General features: G+C 38.9%; 1 protein-coding gene across 1 annotated transcript; it reads left to right on the plus strand.

Moving 5' to 3' along the window:
* Positions 1 to 1,135: 1,135 nt before the first annotated feature.
* Positions 1,136 to 17,189, plus strand: LOC308228374 (glycerol-3-phosphate acyltransferase 3-like; the record flags this gene model as incomplete). The annotated part of the gene is made up of 12 exons (XM_080631658.1): positions 1,136 to 1,291; positions 8,012 to 8,084; positions 9,403 to 9,673; positions 10,785 to 10,859; positions 11,539 to 11,628; positions 12,498 to 12,591; positions 12,875 to 12,990; positions 14,320 to 14,375; positions 14,731 to 14,816; positions 15,588 to 15,716; positions 16,534 to 16,613; positions 17,075 to 17,189. 12 exons carry the CDS (start codon positions 1,136 to 1,138, stop codon positions 17,187 to 17,189), a joined length of 1,341 nt encoding a protein of 446 aa, XP_080487784.1.
* Positions 17,190 to 17,726: the final 537 nt, after the last annotated feature.

The raw sequence follows: 17,726 nt of genomic DNA on the forward strand, positions 1-17,726 counted from the left end.
AGGTAAGATATTCTGTGGGCCTTTCGTAGGCTATCACGTGGATCTTTCGTGGATCTTTTGTAGCGTATCACTGTCTTAGAAGTTATGCCCTAAATGCTCATGCCACCAAGGTTTGTTAATTTATTCTGTGATAAGGCGGTAAATGAGCAGCTGGTTGGCTCCTCTTAGGTTCCAGAGATAGTTATTCACCTTTATTTCTTCTGTGATGCATACAAAAAGGCATGAGAGGGGTTGGTGTAATTGGCTGAACTGTGTGTCTCCTAAAAAAAATACTGAATTAAATTACTGGCATTTTATAGGGTAGAAGGAAACACATGCTTATGTATTGTATTTGAATTATGTAATCGAATAGATATAAAGGTGGGTGACTTGTTATTTCACCACAGTGCATTTTGTAACTCTGTAATACAGTTTGGCTAATTTCTTGTAGAGCAGTAGAGGGAACAGGTTTTATTGTATTGTCAGTTCCTGCCTGATGAAATTTACATCTTGATTACACAGGTGTTATTAAAATAAAATAGTTGATTTAAATATTAAACTGAAATTAAAAAGCCTGACTTGCACCTCAAGCTTCAGTTTGATTCCTTTGGTCAAATACCAAAACGAGGCAGCTATTTTGCTATGAAGTAAAAAGTCTGACTAAGTAAGTCACTGATTTGAGCAAATGTCAGTTTGAGAAGTGCTTCATGTGTATTGAATGAGTTTTAGAAGAGAAGATTTTAGGCAGTCTGAAGGCAACACATACTTGATTCTGTATTGTAATTCACTGGTAGGACACCTTGTGAAAGCTAGTTGACACATTGACAAGTTACTTTTATTGGCAGTATCTTATTAGTTAGCATATAATATTACTTATTATGGTTTTTCTTTCTTCTCCCGTGTATTATATCTGATAAGTAAATGCTTATCGATTAAAAAGTGGGTGGAGTTAGGGCGGGACAGGGTTTAGAAATTACATTATCGTTGAGAGCTTCTGTGGTGTCAGGCTTCAGAGGGCAGCAGCCTTCTCCTAGAGATAGCTTGGGCTCTTAGAATGTTCAAGTTTTATTTGTGTCTTGGAGCTTGCTGGATTCTCCACTATAGATGATCTCATATTGTCAGAAAGGCAGCAGGTTGGCATTTTGAAGAGGCAAACATGGAAGAAAATACAGAGGGCCATGGTCTTGCAGAGGGCGAGATTTTGTTTATCTGGACAATTTTGTTTGTGGTGTTAGTATTGTTGCCTTCAGTATTTCGAGTGTCACTGGGGATTGCTCATTTCTATGTGAAAATTCTAATAACAATGTTTGAGGTAAGTTGAGAATTGGGTTTAAAAGTTGTATGTTTGCCTCAGGACGTGTTTAATAAAAAATAAAAATCTGTACATTTGACATGGATGCCATAAAAGTCAGAAAGAATTCCGTTAACTTGGGTGTTTTGTTTGCAGCTTTAACTTACAGGATGGTTCTTTGAATGGTGTCTTTAAGCTAGTTATGCACCAGGTTATAACAAGTACCTTTCCATGTACTGGTTTGAAGTCTGCTTGGGTCAAGTAGAGATTCCATGTTATATTGCTCTTAGATAAAGCTGGTTAGAATACTTCATGACAAGTCAAATATAAATAAAAAGATGTATTAGTTTATGAGAATTTGTAATAAGAACATGTATTTTAGATGTAGATAAGTTTCAGTGGTTTTTGGGGTTATTTTAATGACATGGTATTAATGAATACTGTTGTAGGTTAGAATACTATGTGTGTTTGCTTCTTCCAGTTAAAATCTGAGGCATCCAGCAGTCAAAAGTTCTGCTGTGTGATACTTGAGGAATCAATGTAGCCTTCTAAAACTGTAATTTTTCTAGAGATGAACAGGTCATGGCTAAGATTCAGATTCTGCTGATATCAGTAGAAGTGTTTTGGAGCTTTTAATAAGGCAGAACTACATTTAATTTTTCAAGTCTGACTTTTCATATCCATCAGTGGCCAAAAGTAGGTGCTGTGAGTTCATCATATTGAACAGTGATGTATTTCCATTTTCCAGTAGATTAGTATTGTCTTTTTGGCATAAACCTTCTTTTTGTGAATATACGTTGTGGCAGAAAACTTATTACTAGTATTGTCACTATTATCAAGCTGTTAGAGCCATCTATTTGTGCAGTACAGCATGTCTGTAACAATGTGATATATTTAATATGATTGTCTTACCTTGCCAATTCTGTCTGATTTCTGTCTTATAATTCTTCTCTCTCTCTCAATACTAATTAAGTAAGAGCTTTGGGCAGGGACTGTCTTCAGCTGCATGAACGCCATTTAGCATAGTGTACTTGATGGCTAACTTGCAGGGTTACTTGTTTTTTCTGATACTGATGTCAATGGGAAATAAGTCCCTGCAGTGGCTATGTGTAATATTGGCTTTTATATGTAATACTTTTTTGTGTGTTTTAGATCAGCCAGTGTTATGCAAATTACATTCTTGCTGGTGCCCTGATTAAGAGGCTTGTGGCATTCAGAATTGATTTCATCAGGCGCCCTCATATCAAACACAAACCTGAGGTGTTGCTGGACAGCTTTGCTGCTGCAGTTGGCAGGCATGAAAATAATTCCTGTATTTTTGTTCCTCCTATGGATTTTCCAGCTTTGAAGGACTTGTGACCCACTCAGTAGTACTTTTTATAGGCAGGTACTTTATATAGACAGGTAATTCTCTTTGGAAAAGCATGTTAAATGTTTTTCTTTCCGCAGTTTTTCTAACAAGGTATGAGCATGAAGACTTTGTGTTCACACTGTGGAGGATTAATTTATCAAAAAAAGAAGTAATTAAGTTGTTGCATAGTCATCTGAGATCTTGCTAATGAGGTAATGCACAAAGACCATCTTTGGTTCCTGTCGTTAGCCTAAACGGTGAAATAAGATGCCTTACTGGACAGCTAGCTCAAAATGCTAAGGCAGATGCTTGATCATGTGTTAGCACACTACTTACTATATTGCAGGAATATCAGTGCTCTAGGAAGTATCAAACAACTGTTTGATGTTCCACCAATAATCCAGCCTTGAGCACTATGTCGGATTCTCCATTTCATTGCAGTTGTTTTAGTCTATTGCGTAGACTAAAAAAATTAGTACTGAAGTTCTTACCTTACACTTTTTATTTGCTTCTTAGAGCTGTAAATGACTATGCAAAATAGGAGGCAGATGGAAGACGTCTTATTTTCCTCACGTTTTGTCAATTTGGAAAAAATGAGAGTAGAGGCTGAAATCAAGGATTTTTAAAATCCAAAGATAATTTTTTCAAAGCTGTGTTTTCAAGGAAAGCATAGCTGTAGCCCTTTCTGAATTTGCTAGGAGCTCCAGGTGTTCTAGGATAAAGTCCAAGTCTGCAGATGTATTACTAAGCAATGAGTAATGGTGGCATATGATAAGTAATTTTGATTTCCTGACTTCACCGAAGTGTTTTAGCAGTGTGAGCAGTGACTGGAGCAAACATTGGGTAATCTATGTATAGCAATTTTGTAGTGATAGAACAAGGAGTCATAGGTTTAACCTAAACAGGGGAAGTTCAGGTGAGATATAAGGAAGAAGTTCTTTACTGTGAAGGTGTTGAGGCACTGGAATGGGTTGCCCAAGCAAGTTGTGAATGCTCCATTCCTGGCAGTGTTCAAGGCCAGGTTGGACAGAGCCTTGGGTGGCATGGTCTAGTGTGAGGTGTCCCTGCCCATGGCAGGGGGGTTGGAACTGGATGAGCTTAAGGTTCCATCGGGGAATCTAGATACTTTTGTTCTCTTTTGTTTGTTTGGTTGGTTTGGTTTTGGTTTGTTGCATTTTTTTAAGAGCAAACCAAGTTTTTTTACAAAAGCAAGACCTAAGCTTTCGAAAATTGGGGGGTGGTTGTTTCTATTTGTGGGGGTTTAGGTTTTGTGAGGTTTTTGTGTTTGTGGGTTTTTTTTCATGTTGTGGCTTTTTGGGGGCTCATTTTTCAGGTCATATGGATGGTATGATAGTAGAAGATCTCCAAGACAGTAATTTCTCTATTTCATAATTGCTAGCTCATAATTACTATTATTACCCTTCCTTTATCCATTACATATTTCTGGCAATGATAACAAAGAATTTAGTTTGTTTTCTGATAGGGTTATTCTTTCCCATATGATTGTAAACTTTTATTGTGAAATAATGTGTTTTCTCTAAGCTTTGTATCTGCTTGTCCATAATAAGGGTTGGTGGAAATGACACTATTAGCAAAACTGTGGTAGGGACATGATTCCAGCCCTTTAGCACTGCAGCTGCAAAAGAAAATATATTTGCTAGGATGAAATCTACACCACGATCTCGCAGTCCTATGGAGAGTCAAATGCACATGTTAAACAGCTGTAGCCCCATGTGCCCAGGATCTTCTGGAATTTCATGGGATCTGAGCTTCTGTAGGCAGTTGGAGTATTGTTGTTTCGTGAGAAATATGGATGTGTAGGAAAGACCTCAGTCAGCTAATACCTGTGGATTTTCTTTGAGCTGATAGCTCACTTGTACACTGAGGTAGCTAATATGCTGTAAACTCCCACTGCAGCATGGGCACATGTTGCAGACACTTAAGCTAGTGGAAGAAACTCACTGCTGCGCTTTCAAATACATGGTTATCCTGAGCTAGCCAGTGCATCACAACCATCTCAAACAAATGTTTGGGACCCTTCTCAACCTGTTTCATTTCCCTCACTAGAATGGCCAGGAGACTTGTCAGTGCTTTTCACTCTCTGATTGTGGACAGACACGGCTTGCACATCCCCTCATACATGCAGTATCATACACAGATCATTTGATCTGGGTTCCAGTCTGGGACCTGAGAGGGGAAATGACACCAGGCAGAAACAAGGTTGGATGAAAAGCTCATAAGTGCTTGATCTTAGGTGGTGATTTTTACTGACCTTCTGTTCGTATAGAAAGACTTTAAATGGAGTAATTGCCCCAAGGCCTTTGTCACACATGAGAACAAAGCCAAGAAAAGGATTGAAAAATCCCAGTGTAATGAGTGATTAGAAAAATCTTTTGTGATAAGAGGGAGAAGAGGCAGTAGAATGTGGGATGTAGAAGAAGAGAGGCAAAAAAGAATTATTACACAGCATGGAAAAATGGAATACCAAACAACACACTGAACTGTACTTGAAAGGAAAATGGGAGGAAAAAACAAATGATATTTTAAAAAATGAACATTCCATATTGTATAGTTTTTCATGTCATGTACTATGAAGAAAATAGTTTAATGAAGTATTTAGCACCCTTATTTTGTTCAGAACTTAATTACAGGAAGCCTCAAACAAATGGACTGTTGGAATTAAGCTGCCAAGTCTTCACAATTTCAGCTGGCATCACTCATTGGATGTTTGGACTTCTTGTGTCCTTATCACTTCAGAAATGGGAAGGAGAAAAGCACAGCACCTGAGTTCTGATTTGGTCAGCAAACTTACGAATTAAGTTGCTCCATTTAATGCTTAAATTCTGTGTTAGTTGCAACATCTGTGTTTTTGTAAGATATTTAAAACATCCTTTCATTACTGTTTTGCAACAAAGACCAGCATGGCAACTCTGTCTCAATGCTGTGCAAAACAAAGGTGATCGCAAAGCCTTATTTCATTTGTAAAAACAAATTGAGCATACAGATGCTACCAAATGCAGGACAGCATAGAAGCTGCTCTGCTGGGTCAGTGCAGAGTCTGATGCAGACCAGCAGCCTGGCTTTGACAGGCATCAACTCAATTGCTTGATGAAAAGCCTAAGAGCTGTGTGATTGTACAGTCCTATTGCCAGAAACGCCCTCCCAGCTGCTTGTTACTTCAGCCCCCAGTGCCAGTTCATGGATTCGGAGAGTTTTGTGTCCCATGATGATTTTCATCTGTGTTTTTATGTAACTCTTCCCATCTCAGGTGATCTCTGGCAATACGTCCTGGACAATGTACTCCATAACTTCGTTGTGTTTTGTGGAAAGATAGTACCTTTTTCTTGCTTATATATTCTGCCCAACACTTTCCTATGATGCTCCCCGGTTCTTGTGCTAGAAGAGAAAATGTTAACTGCTCCTTATGCACCTGCTTTGTGCCAGTCCAGATTTGTAGACTTCTGTCATACACTGTCTCAGCCAGCTCTCTTCCAAGCAAACAAGCTTTGTGTAAGCATTCACCTGTTGAAAGCTCTTTCTCATCTGCCTTGTCCTCTGCTTGACTGACTATTTAATTATACACTGCCACTTTTGTCCCAGTTTCTCTGTGCTATGAAGCAGGAGTTTTTATTTGTAAACTTTATAAATTTTTGTTGGTTTTGACTTGTCTTGTTCATTGGAATTAGCATATATTTGGTGAGGCAGCGGTCAGTGATTATCACCCTTTTCTACCTGGGATTCAAAAGCCAGCCTCCTTGATGTATTCCAAATAGTTTGAGACGGTATGAACAACCTCATTTCTGGCAGTGCTTGCCAACTGGCAGGTGCATAATCATGTAGGAGGATCATGATGAGCAAGATAAGAGTGGTAGACAAGAGAATGCAAAGCAGAGAGTAAAGCAAAAGGCTTTATTTGTCAACCTAGATGATTTTTATTTTATTCCTCCCTCATGTCATACAACTCTCCTAGAGGATATTTGGGAAGGGTTGAGGGACAACAGTGCATTATAAAGAAGTTAGGTTTGCCTCATGTCTGCCTTTACTCTCTTTTGCAACATCCTTGTTCCTCTGCCATATGTTCTTTCTTATCTCAGTGTGTGGGCTGCTGTTTTCATGACATCTTCTGACTCCCCAATTCTGAATGACTCTCCATGTGTTGCAAAAGACTGGGAGATGGTGTACAGTTTGCCTTTCCTAGGGAACAATTGGAAACTATAGATAAGGTGAAGATCTGTGGTGTTTGTTTGGTGGTGGGGTTTTTTGGTGGTGTGTGTTTGTTTTCAGTATGGTGCTGTAGTAGATAGTTTGCATGAAGCTTAAAATCATCACTGCCTATTCTGCTTACTCTTTTTTAATTTTCTTTTAAAATGGCAGGTAAAAAAGTCAGCTGAGGATAACTGTAATATCCTATTTATGCCATGATAAAGTGTTCCTTTTTGTTACTGACTTAAACTTCAATAGCTACAGACGGAGATGGTAGAAAGCACGTGAAACTTAACGATGGCGAAAAGCTAGTTGATGTTAGCATATGCAGCATGTTGTAATGTGGCGATGACTGTTTGAGGTCAAGCTTCATGGTAACTTAAGTGGCTGCGCATGTCAGTAAGAGGGAATAAACTGTTTAGCAAGAGTTTATCCTGAAACAAACAGATGTGTCCTTATCTGTTGTAGGTGGGAAGCCTGAATAGCAGGAATACAGGAATATCTAGTACTTATGAGAGCTACTATTTATGTCTATATAAGTATGATGAAAATATTCAAAACTATGAAAACTTCAAAAATTAGGCATATTGGTATATTTGATTTTGCTAATGGAGGAGTTTTATGCTACTCTCCAAGGGGAAGAGAAACTTTTTTTAACTCAGAAAGGTAAAGACAGGGAAAGGTGAAAGCTCATTACTAAAACTGCTACTTCAGAAATGCTATGGATACGAAACGCTCTCCCCTGTTTTCTGTTAACAGAAACTGCATGAATGCCCTAAAACTGAGGTAATCTTCTTTTATTATTCAAAATGAATTTTTAAATCTATTTTTTCCAGCATGTCTAATGTCAGTGATAGCATTTATCATCATTCTATTGCCTGAAGCTAGCTGGGGAAGAGAGAGTTTTCAACCCAAGGACCTCACAGAGTCTCTGAGGGAGCTCAGCGATTTGTGGGGCCCGAGGAAAAAAAAAAACTACCTGCTTGTGCCAGACCATTTTTCCTGAAAATGGCAAAAGGTAATCTATGTAACAAATGAAAAGGAGGCGTGCAGGGTAGCCTGCGCTGAAAATCTAAGAACTGGCTTCAATAAAAGAGGCTCAGACTATTCACCTAAGGTAATTATAGAATGTCTGGAAATGATGAAATGAAAACCATCAACATCTGCCTTTCTTGTTTTGGGAACAGTGGGCCACCCTGCAGATTGAGGAGGGAGTAAAAAAGCAGAAGGCGATGGCACTTGAAAATTTAATCTCCACTGGTAAGATCTCCGAATGAAGGTGACACAGCACTATTCATCTTGTTAAAAGGAAACTAGTTTAAAATCTTACCTAAAAAAGAGTAAACAGGAATATAAATTGCATCTGATGTTTTTTAAGTAAGAAAACTGGAATGGCGAAAATGGAGTTTGATGGGCAAATAACTGCTGAAGTAACAAACCTACAAGAGACTTTAAGTATATTATAAGCAAGGTAATCGGTAAATGGTTGAGTCTTCTGACTAAAAGTGTTATGGAGTAGTGTGGGTATAGAAAGATGTTACTGATAAGCATTTGAGAAGCTGTCCTTGTTTTCATGAGTATTTAGTACTTGACTCCATCAGCTCTCTCTCTCTCTCTGTCCAAGATTAGGAGGAATGAGTATTCTTTGCCTTTGACATTGCTCTGTATGGATTCTCTCTTGCTTCTTGTAACTTCTAGCATGCAAAAAGACAGGGTCTGTCAAGTAAAGGAGCTAACGATCCCACAGATCATAGTTACAATTTGCATCCTTCTCTAGGCATGGGAATAAAGTCTGAGAGAGTGGTAATTTTTTTCTCCCTAACTACTTTTCCTTTCTTCTTCGACCAAAGGGGACTGGGCTAAGTTCTCATAGTGATCCTTTTACTTGTACTGCCATGTTTAGTCTTGTAGAGTGCTTGGGTTCTCAGCTAGTGAATTTTAGGTCTGATGATTTCTTGGACATTGAAGGTTTGACTGAAGTGCAGCTGGATGAAAGTTTATGATTGTGATGGGGGCTAGTATGTTGGTTAAGATAATTTAAATGTACACAATGCTTCTACGTTACACAATGTATAACTTTGGGGGGGGGAATCTAGACACTTAGAAGTTTCTTTATAGTGAAGTGACTCTAAAGGAAAAAGGGTAGGGCAAGAGAGAAAAATATCAGAGGAAGGTGTTCGCAACAGCTGGGAAAAAGTAAAACTAAATAACAGCAATAGCAACAACACTGCCTGAAGTTGAGTCAAGGCACCAGGAGGTCTCTGGAGTCTTGGCAGTACACTGTTGCCATTTCTAGGTGTGTACATACATGTTGTAGGTATCGCGCCCAAGGTTTTATTCGCAGCTTTCTCTGAATGCTCTTTGCCTTTCTTCAATAATTTAGTGGTATTATATGGCCTAGGATTAGAGAAGTAACTTCTGGAATTAAATGCCAGTACATAAATGAGACATAATGATGAAATTATAGTGCTTGGAGTAGGAGGAGAGCTATTTCTAAAAAGCACATGTATTTTAGTCTCCTTGGAATCCACACTGTCCATGCCCCTTGTATGGAAGGAAGACTCATTTCCTCATGCAGGGATCATCCGAAGAGAGAAAACCTCCATGGAAGAGGAGCTTGCTGGCCAGCATGGAGGGCGCTTCAACCTTGCTGATGTTATGTACTTCTTCAAGAAGGGGTGTGAGGCAGTTGCAGAAGATGAAGTCACTCAGCGGTTCTCCTCTGAGGAGCTGGTGTCCTGGAATCTCCTCAGCAGAACCAATGCTAACTTGCAATATGTCAGCTGGCAACTGACCGTTGTGTGGGTCATTGGGATCCTAATTCGGTATTGCCTCCTGATACCCTTTCGGTAAGCCAGATGTAATTCACTGGGATCTGTTTTTCATGTCGCTTTTTACAAAAGTTGTGAAATAATACGCTATTGACTAGTGCAGAACGAAGAACCTGGCAGGACTTTATTTTCCCAGATGCCATCGAAACTCAAATATCCCTAAAAGAAAAAAAGGTGCTGAAGATGTACCTTTGTCATGTTCAGGATGTTAGTAATTAATTTGATTTTAAAATCCTGATATGTATAGAAATGATCTGGAGATCGTTTTGTTATGTGAAGGAACAACTGTTTCCGCTGAAAGGATCGGTCTCTATCTGTATGCTGAACACTTGGGATGTGAAGGAAAGGCAATGTTCAGGGAGCACAGGGCTGGATGGAGAGACATCCATACAGAATGTATTAGATTTTCAAACTTTTAAAATTGTCTATTAAGCAAACCCCATCCTTTATCATATTGACCAAACGGCTACAAGAATAACAGTTACAAAAATTCATGTGTTCTTGTAAAGAGCAAATGCTTTTAAAATTTCTTATTCCTTTGGGAGGATGGAATCTTTAAATCATACCAGTCAATCACATAGCAGAGCACATATCCTCCTTCAGTTTACATATGTAGCTTAAAAAGGCAACATTTATGTAGAAATGGCTTCAATACTGGGTTTGCTCGGTCGTTAGTAACCAATGTTATTTAATTTTCATGATTATATAGTAGCTTACTGCTTGGAGTGAAAGCATGTTCTGAAATTTCTGGATAGGTTTAAAAACTTGAAATGAACCGTCCCTTTTGGCACTGAGAAATCTCATCTGTGTTAAAGAATACCAGCACTACTCACCATCCTCTTTGAACACAATGGCTTCTTTACCATGTGAGAGCTTCAGATCAGGGTGTGGTGCTTTTTGGAAGATAGACTACAGGCAGCATGAGGTTTTGTACTCAGTGCGGAATTAATTGCGGGAAAACGTGCTCGTATTATCCTGTTAGCCTTAGCTGGTTTTTATTGCTATTTAGATGCTATTAGTGACAGAGGGAAACATTGTGAAATGGATCAAAGGGTTAAAGAAAATATTTTCTTGCTTGCTCTTCCAATTTTGCTTCTTGGCATTTGATTAAGATTATTTTCCTTCGTAGCATCTGCTTGGCTGCTTTCACCATCCTCTTGCTAATATCAGCCAATACAGTAGTAGGACAGTTTCCTAACGGGAGGTAGGTGTTTTCTGAGGGCTCTTTCCATTCCTTTTTTATTTCTTTAAAGATTTTAATTACTGTGTTGAAATATAAATCTGCTTGAGTCCAGAGGATTAATGTGGACTATCATGGGGTGACTTTTGCTCTACTGTAAACTCATAGAGCACTACAAGAGAGAGTATGGCAATGGCATCTGAAAGTGGACATGCAATGGAAGCCAGATAGATACTGCTGGAAGCATGTCTTAGAGTGGAAAATAGAATATGCTCTACTTGAGTCATAATAGGGCAAGTAAATCATCTGTCCTGAGCAATTCTATATTAGTCCTATGAGATTGTTATGTCCTGTCAGTGCAAAAAATGCAAATGTGATTCATCAGCTAAATATTTTTCTATTAAATTAATGTTAATGAATGAGTCCATAGTGATTATTTCCAGAGAAAATCTATAAAAGAAACTCATGACTGTTATCTTCTCTGCTTTGAATCCTGTGTGCTCAGAATAGATTACCGTAGAAGACTGAACAAGAATATCTTTGATACCTGATTAGCTTCTCCTTCATGGCATTGTTAGTGCAATGAATCTTAGTATGGTCTTTGTAATCACAGCTATTGGGAATAATCTGGGGAGCTTACATTATGTTGTTCTGTGAATGACTACGTAGATGTGGAAATGTATGTTCTTTTCATTTCTTTCAGAGTTAAACACTGGCTGGCCAACCAGGTTCAGATGATATGTGCCACATTAGGTGTCCGATGCCTGAGTGGCCTTGTTCATTTACACAACAGGTGAGTGGTGCCACCCTCCTCTTGTGGGTGGGTATTGATTTCTTACAGTACTCAGTGTCTCAAGTTGCAGAACGGGATTCTTATTCCATTACTGCACAGATACTTTGATGGTACAACTTGATCCAAGAAGCTATTTGGATCATCAAGACTCTGTCAAGATGTTTGTATGCACTACTGTGTTTTCTGTTGTGTGTTGGCAGGGTATGTGAAGGTGAAGTAGTACTATGTTCTCAATTAAATATTATACACTTAGACATTCAGCTGTTCTATCAGGCAGATTTTTTGGTAACTAGTTCTTCATGCTTCTCCTAAAGTAACTTATGGATGATATTTTAAGAAGTTTTTGTAATATCTTGCTTGCTTAGTGATGGAGCTTTGTGTAATGGGGGCTTCTGAACTATTTTTTGTTTACGCTTTAGAAAACAAGAAAAAACATGCTCTAGTGTCTTTGCTTTTAGAGTTTTAGTGTCCAACTATTCTTTGATATATGCTTCTGAATGTTAATTTATGCAGCTAAAATACCTATAAAAATGAAGTCTCACATTCTCAGCTAAAAGGAAACTGGTTTTGGTGAAATACCAAAACTACTGAAATATGAAGGGACTCTTGAAAGTACAAGGAAAAATGATTTATCTGCTGTAATGAACTGCCAGAAGTTTTAATATGTATTATACTAATATTTAGTATTTTAAAATGTTTTGTGTCCTTCTACTTCCTGTGGATCTGCAGAATAGCTGTATGCATGAAATACTTTTGTCAGTGACAGTCTCAGTTGTGGATGTACGCTCACTGAATGGATCACCTAATGGGTGTAGCCTGTAGTCTGCAGAATAAGCATTAAGTAATTACTTTTGTGGTTGTCACTGCAGAGAAAACCGACCAAAGGAAGGTGGCATCTGTGTAGCCAACCACACATCTCCATTAGATGTTCTAATCCTGGCCAGTGATGGATGCTATTCCTTGGTATGAACAAGAGAGTTGGTAAATATTGGTAATGTTGGTATGCTCTTAGACGTAGTCTTGGATAAGAGGATAAACCTGCTGGTGGAAAGAGTAGGATTTGATAGCATTCAAACTCGCATTCTGGGCTGCAAAATAATAGATGCAGGCAAGTGCGTGAACACTTTTGAGCGAGAAGATTGGTATAATTTGTGACTAAGCTTAGAAACTGATGCATTTGTGTTCAGAATTTTAACATTTATGTGTAGTAGTTATGCATAGTAACCAGTTCCTTTTGGGCTTGCAGGTTGGCCAGACACATGGAGGGGTTTTGGGACTTATTCAAAAATCTTGCATGCAAGCCACTCAGCACGTTTTGTTTGAACGCTCAGAAACGAAAGACCGTCATCTGGTGAGGAAAAAGTAAGGTAGTGAGGTGTTTGCTTAATTGTCCTCTCAGGTCTCTTAATGGTGAGGTCCAAGCCTGAGTTGAGGCTGTTCTCATCCTGCATCTCCCTTTGGTGGGCAGCTGCAGGTTATCATCAGTGTAACGTTTGGAACTACTCCATCAATGAAGGTGCAGGCTGTAGCAATCATCTGCTGAACTTCTGATTGTTTGCCTCATAACCTCTGGGAATTTCCACATTGCCACAGTTGCCTTGTCTGCCACAGGCAGGATTGAGGAATGTCAGGACAGAAATGGGAATTCTGTCAGTACACGTGCTTCCCAGATCATGCCACATTTTTCATCAGCTATGAACATTGAAGATGGTTATATCTCCTGTGAATAAAGGGTAAAAGGACGCTGACTGTAGCAAAAAAAACCCCAAACCAAACAAAACCCAGGAGGCTGGTGTTACCATCTAGCTGCTAGAAGCTGGAAGACCACCCTGGAAAAGTGTAGTCTGTTTGTTTAGTGCCTATACTGCTATCCAGGCCTGAAATACTGATTCTTGGCACAGACAGCATGTTGGACTTTAAGGACATGAACAAGATTGACAGCATGGCAGTTCTCACATTCTCAGGTGCTCACAGGGACTGTTCTTAGTCATCCTAAATCTTCATGAAGTAGAGTGCAATGCAGCTAACGTTAAGTAAATGTCTGTGACAGTTTGTCCTTAGAAAAATGGAGAGGGTCCCCCCATGCTTTTTTTCTTTTTGATATCTGATGTTTTGGTTTTGTTCTTTAACGCAGACTGGAGGGGAACTGCATGCTCTTGAGTCATAGGAGGAAAGACAGGAAAATGACAGATTTTGTATGTCAGTAACCTGCTTAGTGGTGATACATTTTTTTTGCTTTTAAGTGACGCAGCAAATATGGGAAAATAGTGTCATATTTCCACTATGTGTAGAGAATCATTAGATACATATAAAACTAATGATATGAACCTAGAAGATATGAAAACTTGAAATATGGCATATACGTCAGTCCAAAGAAGAATTTGACTGTGTTCATAGCTGAAACCTGTCAAAGATAAGGAAATGATTTTTACATGATTCAAGTGCCACCATTCTCTGGCTTCACGATAACTGGGTTAAAATGGTAGTTTTGTAAAAAAACTACTTTTGCAATTAGCAAGAGAGAACCTTGAGATAAAGACTTGAAACTAACATATATCCTGGCTGAGGCTAGGGTAGCAAAGGGCAATTGGGCAAGGCTTTTCTTGTCCTAAGTAAGAGGTAATGGGTGTTTAGGTTCTTGGCCAAATACAAATATGAAGCATACACTGAAATTTTATTTTCTCTCCACAGAATTAGAGAACACATTGCAGATAAGGCCAAATTACCCATTTTAATTTTCCCAGAAGGTAGGAAACAACTATATTGGTTTTAATGCTCTTCTCACTTTTTGCCACTGAGTGCAGTTTATTATACCCAGTCTTTATAAATGAGGTGTTTGGTTGGTTTTAGTCTGTAGAATTAATTAGCTATTGTGAGATATTAGAATTTCAGATTCTATTACTTTACAACAGCTTTTTTTGACAGTCTATTTTCTTTAGTGTATAATATGGAAGAGAGAACAGGCCCTGTGATTATGTTTCAGAACTAAAGCTTATTTCTCCTCTAGCAACTTAAGTCTCCGCGAGGACAGCTTTTAGGATTCATTTGCTGATACTATTCTTTGAGCGGATACAACTCTTAATCTGCTTTAATTCTGGCCAGGTACCTGCATAAACAACACATCAGTAATGATGTTTAAGAAGGGAAGCTTTGAGGTAGGAGGAACCATCCATCCAGTAGCAATCAAGGTAACGTATCTGCAGTTTTCCAAACATGGCAAGACTATTTGCGGAAGCTTCTCATGTCAGAGAAGCTGTTCATGTGTAAACCTCAAAAACGGGATTGTTCTGTGTGAATAAGGTACTGAATAAGCCATGAGAAAACGGAATCTTTTCATATGAGCAGTGTCTTGCAGTTCAGTGCAGTTTGGAAAATGTTTTGCTGAGTATCTTTACAGCTGGTTAGGAGCAACCTGAAAAGCAGAGTTGCAATTGCTGTGCTGCAGGTTCAGCTCGGCCTGTTCTTTCTGTCCTAGGGCTTCTTTCTCTTGTGTGCTTTGGGGATGAAGACACTTTTCTTGGCACTTCCAAGGCTTTCTGAGTAAACCTAGCTCTAGATACCTTAGTTGCTTTTTCTGCTACTGTAATGTTGCATTTCTTATGGAAATTCTCATGGAAATTGTTAAAACTGGTGTGAGCATTATCAAGGAATCCTTTGTATCCAGCATATCTGTAGATAACAAGTCTTTACATTTTTAATAGATCTGTTTTGTTGAGATGTTTTTCAATGTGTCTGTCACAGTTTGTGGTCTGTACTGCTTGTGGAGGTCAACTTAAAAACTTGTAATGAATGCTGAAATGTGGAGCTTTACTCTGAATTTACTGCTGCTTTTTGGAGGTGTGATGTGCCTCTAATTTAACAAGTTGAACTGTGACTTCGTGGCCAAAGAAAAGCAGCTTATGTGATTTAAACTAAAGTAGCAGATCATGCCCTTTTTGCTTATTCTTCTTGTTTTTCAGTATGACCCCCGCTTTGGAGATGCATTCTGGAACAGCACAAAGCATTCCATGATGACCTATATTTTTAATATGTTTTCCAGCTGGGCTATTGTCTGTAATGTGTGGTACCTGCCACCAATGGTCAAAGAGGTACTTATGCTATCATACGCTTTGAAAATGCTCGTAAAATGTTGTCTGGGAAGAAGTCTGCATTACTACGCATGGTGTGTTGGCATTATGTTTGCAAGTCTTTATTGACAGCTTAATGGATAAAGGCCAGAAAGCAACACTGTGGTCTGAAAATTAAATGAGCACAGATTTATGTGGGTTAGTTATCTTCAAGTAAAAATTACTCTTGCAGGTATTCAGACATTTCTGCATCATTCTCCCTATTGCTCCCGAACAGCAGCTGCCTTGCTTTCCTCTGCTTGCAGAGACTAGAAGAGATGTTAAAATGTGGTTTTATGCTGCAGGAGTCCTGCCCCTCAACCTGGCACAGACCTCCCTTTTTTACTCCACAAGTAATACATAGATTCAGGCCTTCTCCTCACTCCGTACGGGGGTGCTTTTGCCTAGTGTCCCCACAGTACCTCCATCTGCACAGCTTCCTTTTACTTCCTTGTTTCTCAGCCCTGGAGAATATCCAGCTTATCTTTTGCCAGCAGCTTTACACCACAGCTGAAGTACTGGGAGCAGATGTATCTCCAGTTCTGGCCAGACCTATGACCTCATGCTGTGTGTTGTTTGAGATTGCCCCAGAAAACAGAGCCTTCCACTTAGTTCTTTTTGGCATCAAATAGTAGCAAACCCGCCAGTGTTCCCTAGGACCAGCTGGAACTGCCCTGCAGGTCACGTTTGGCTTGAGGGCATGGCATGAACCCAAGTGCCTGCTGTCTAACAAGAAGTATCTCTGTAAGTAAGACACTAAATGTTTCAGTTGCAAAGCAAGTAATTCATTCTTTGTCAGGAAGAAGAAGATGCTGTTCACTTTGCCAACAGAGTCAAGGCTATCATTGCTGCTCGGGCAGGAATGTCTGTTCTTCCTTGGTAAGAAGCAACACCTTTGAGGTTGGGTTTAAAGCATTTTTAGGTGTTCTGAAATGTTATCTTGGAATCCTTTAAAAATTCTGCCGAATTTGCTTTGCTTGCGCTGTAGTCCATCATCCTTCCTGACTTTGAGTCAGAAAATACTACTTTATTTCTTGAACAATTCCGCTAGGATAAATAGAATAATAAAGTATAAAAAGAGAAATGGAGCTGACAGGTGAATGTAGCCAGGAGGTAGTATTTGGTGAGAAAAAATTATTTGCTTGTTAAATACGAGGTTAAATGCAAGGCATTGCTTGTGTTGTGTACATCTTTACAGTACCAGTCATTTAGCATTGTATTGCAAAAGCCAACATTTGGGGTGAAAACTGCTTTGACTATGTGGTCTAAACAGTGTGATGTTTTTCTGCTTTTTTCATCCTGAAGTGAGCTCAAGGCTGTTTCCTTTCTGTGTCTTTCAGGGATGGGGGACTGAAAAGGAAAAAGGTCAAAGAGTCTTTCAAGGAAGAGCAACAGAAAAAATACTGCCAGTTGGTAATAGAAAATGGATCTGTGGGAAATGGAAGTGTTTGTTAAATGGTATTTATTTTATCTCATTTCTTAAATTAATCTCAACCAGAAAATGGGCTATTTTTTACATTAACCTGACATGTTCTCTTTCTGTCCCTGTAAGATACTTTGCAAATGAGCAGGGAAACCATAAAGAGCTAATATTTGGTATTAAACAAAGATATCATTTATGTAAGTAGGAAGATTTACAGTATACTTGTAAAATTCTCACTGATGTGGAATCAGAAGAATCTGCAATAAATTATGAGGTTCATTAAACCACCTTTTTAAAATCTTTGCATTACACTGAAGGCTTAAATAGTAACTTCTGAACTTGTAATAGAACACCTCTGTACCTGGATTGGCGGTTTTCCTGTGAGCCACAGTCAGTGTTGTGCTGTAGAGGCAGCTCTCCTGATTTTAGAAGATATTAGGATATTAAGCAGTTTACCAAAATATGTTTTCCAAATTGCAAGTTGAAAAGAAGTGCTGGATGTCAAAGGGAAAGAGGCAGTCACTGACTTTACCCTCCACGTCACAAGACCAGGGATGGAAGCTGTTGCG

This window comes from Psittacula echo (assembly GCF_963264785.1).
Source record: "Psittacula echo genome assembly, chromosome: 1".
NCBI lineage: Eukaryota > Metazoa > Chordata > Aves > Psittaciformes > Psittacidae > Psittacula > Psittacula echo.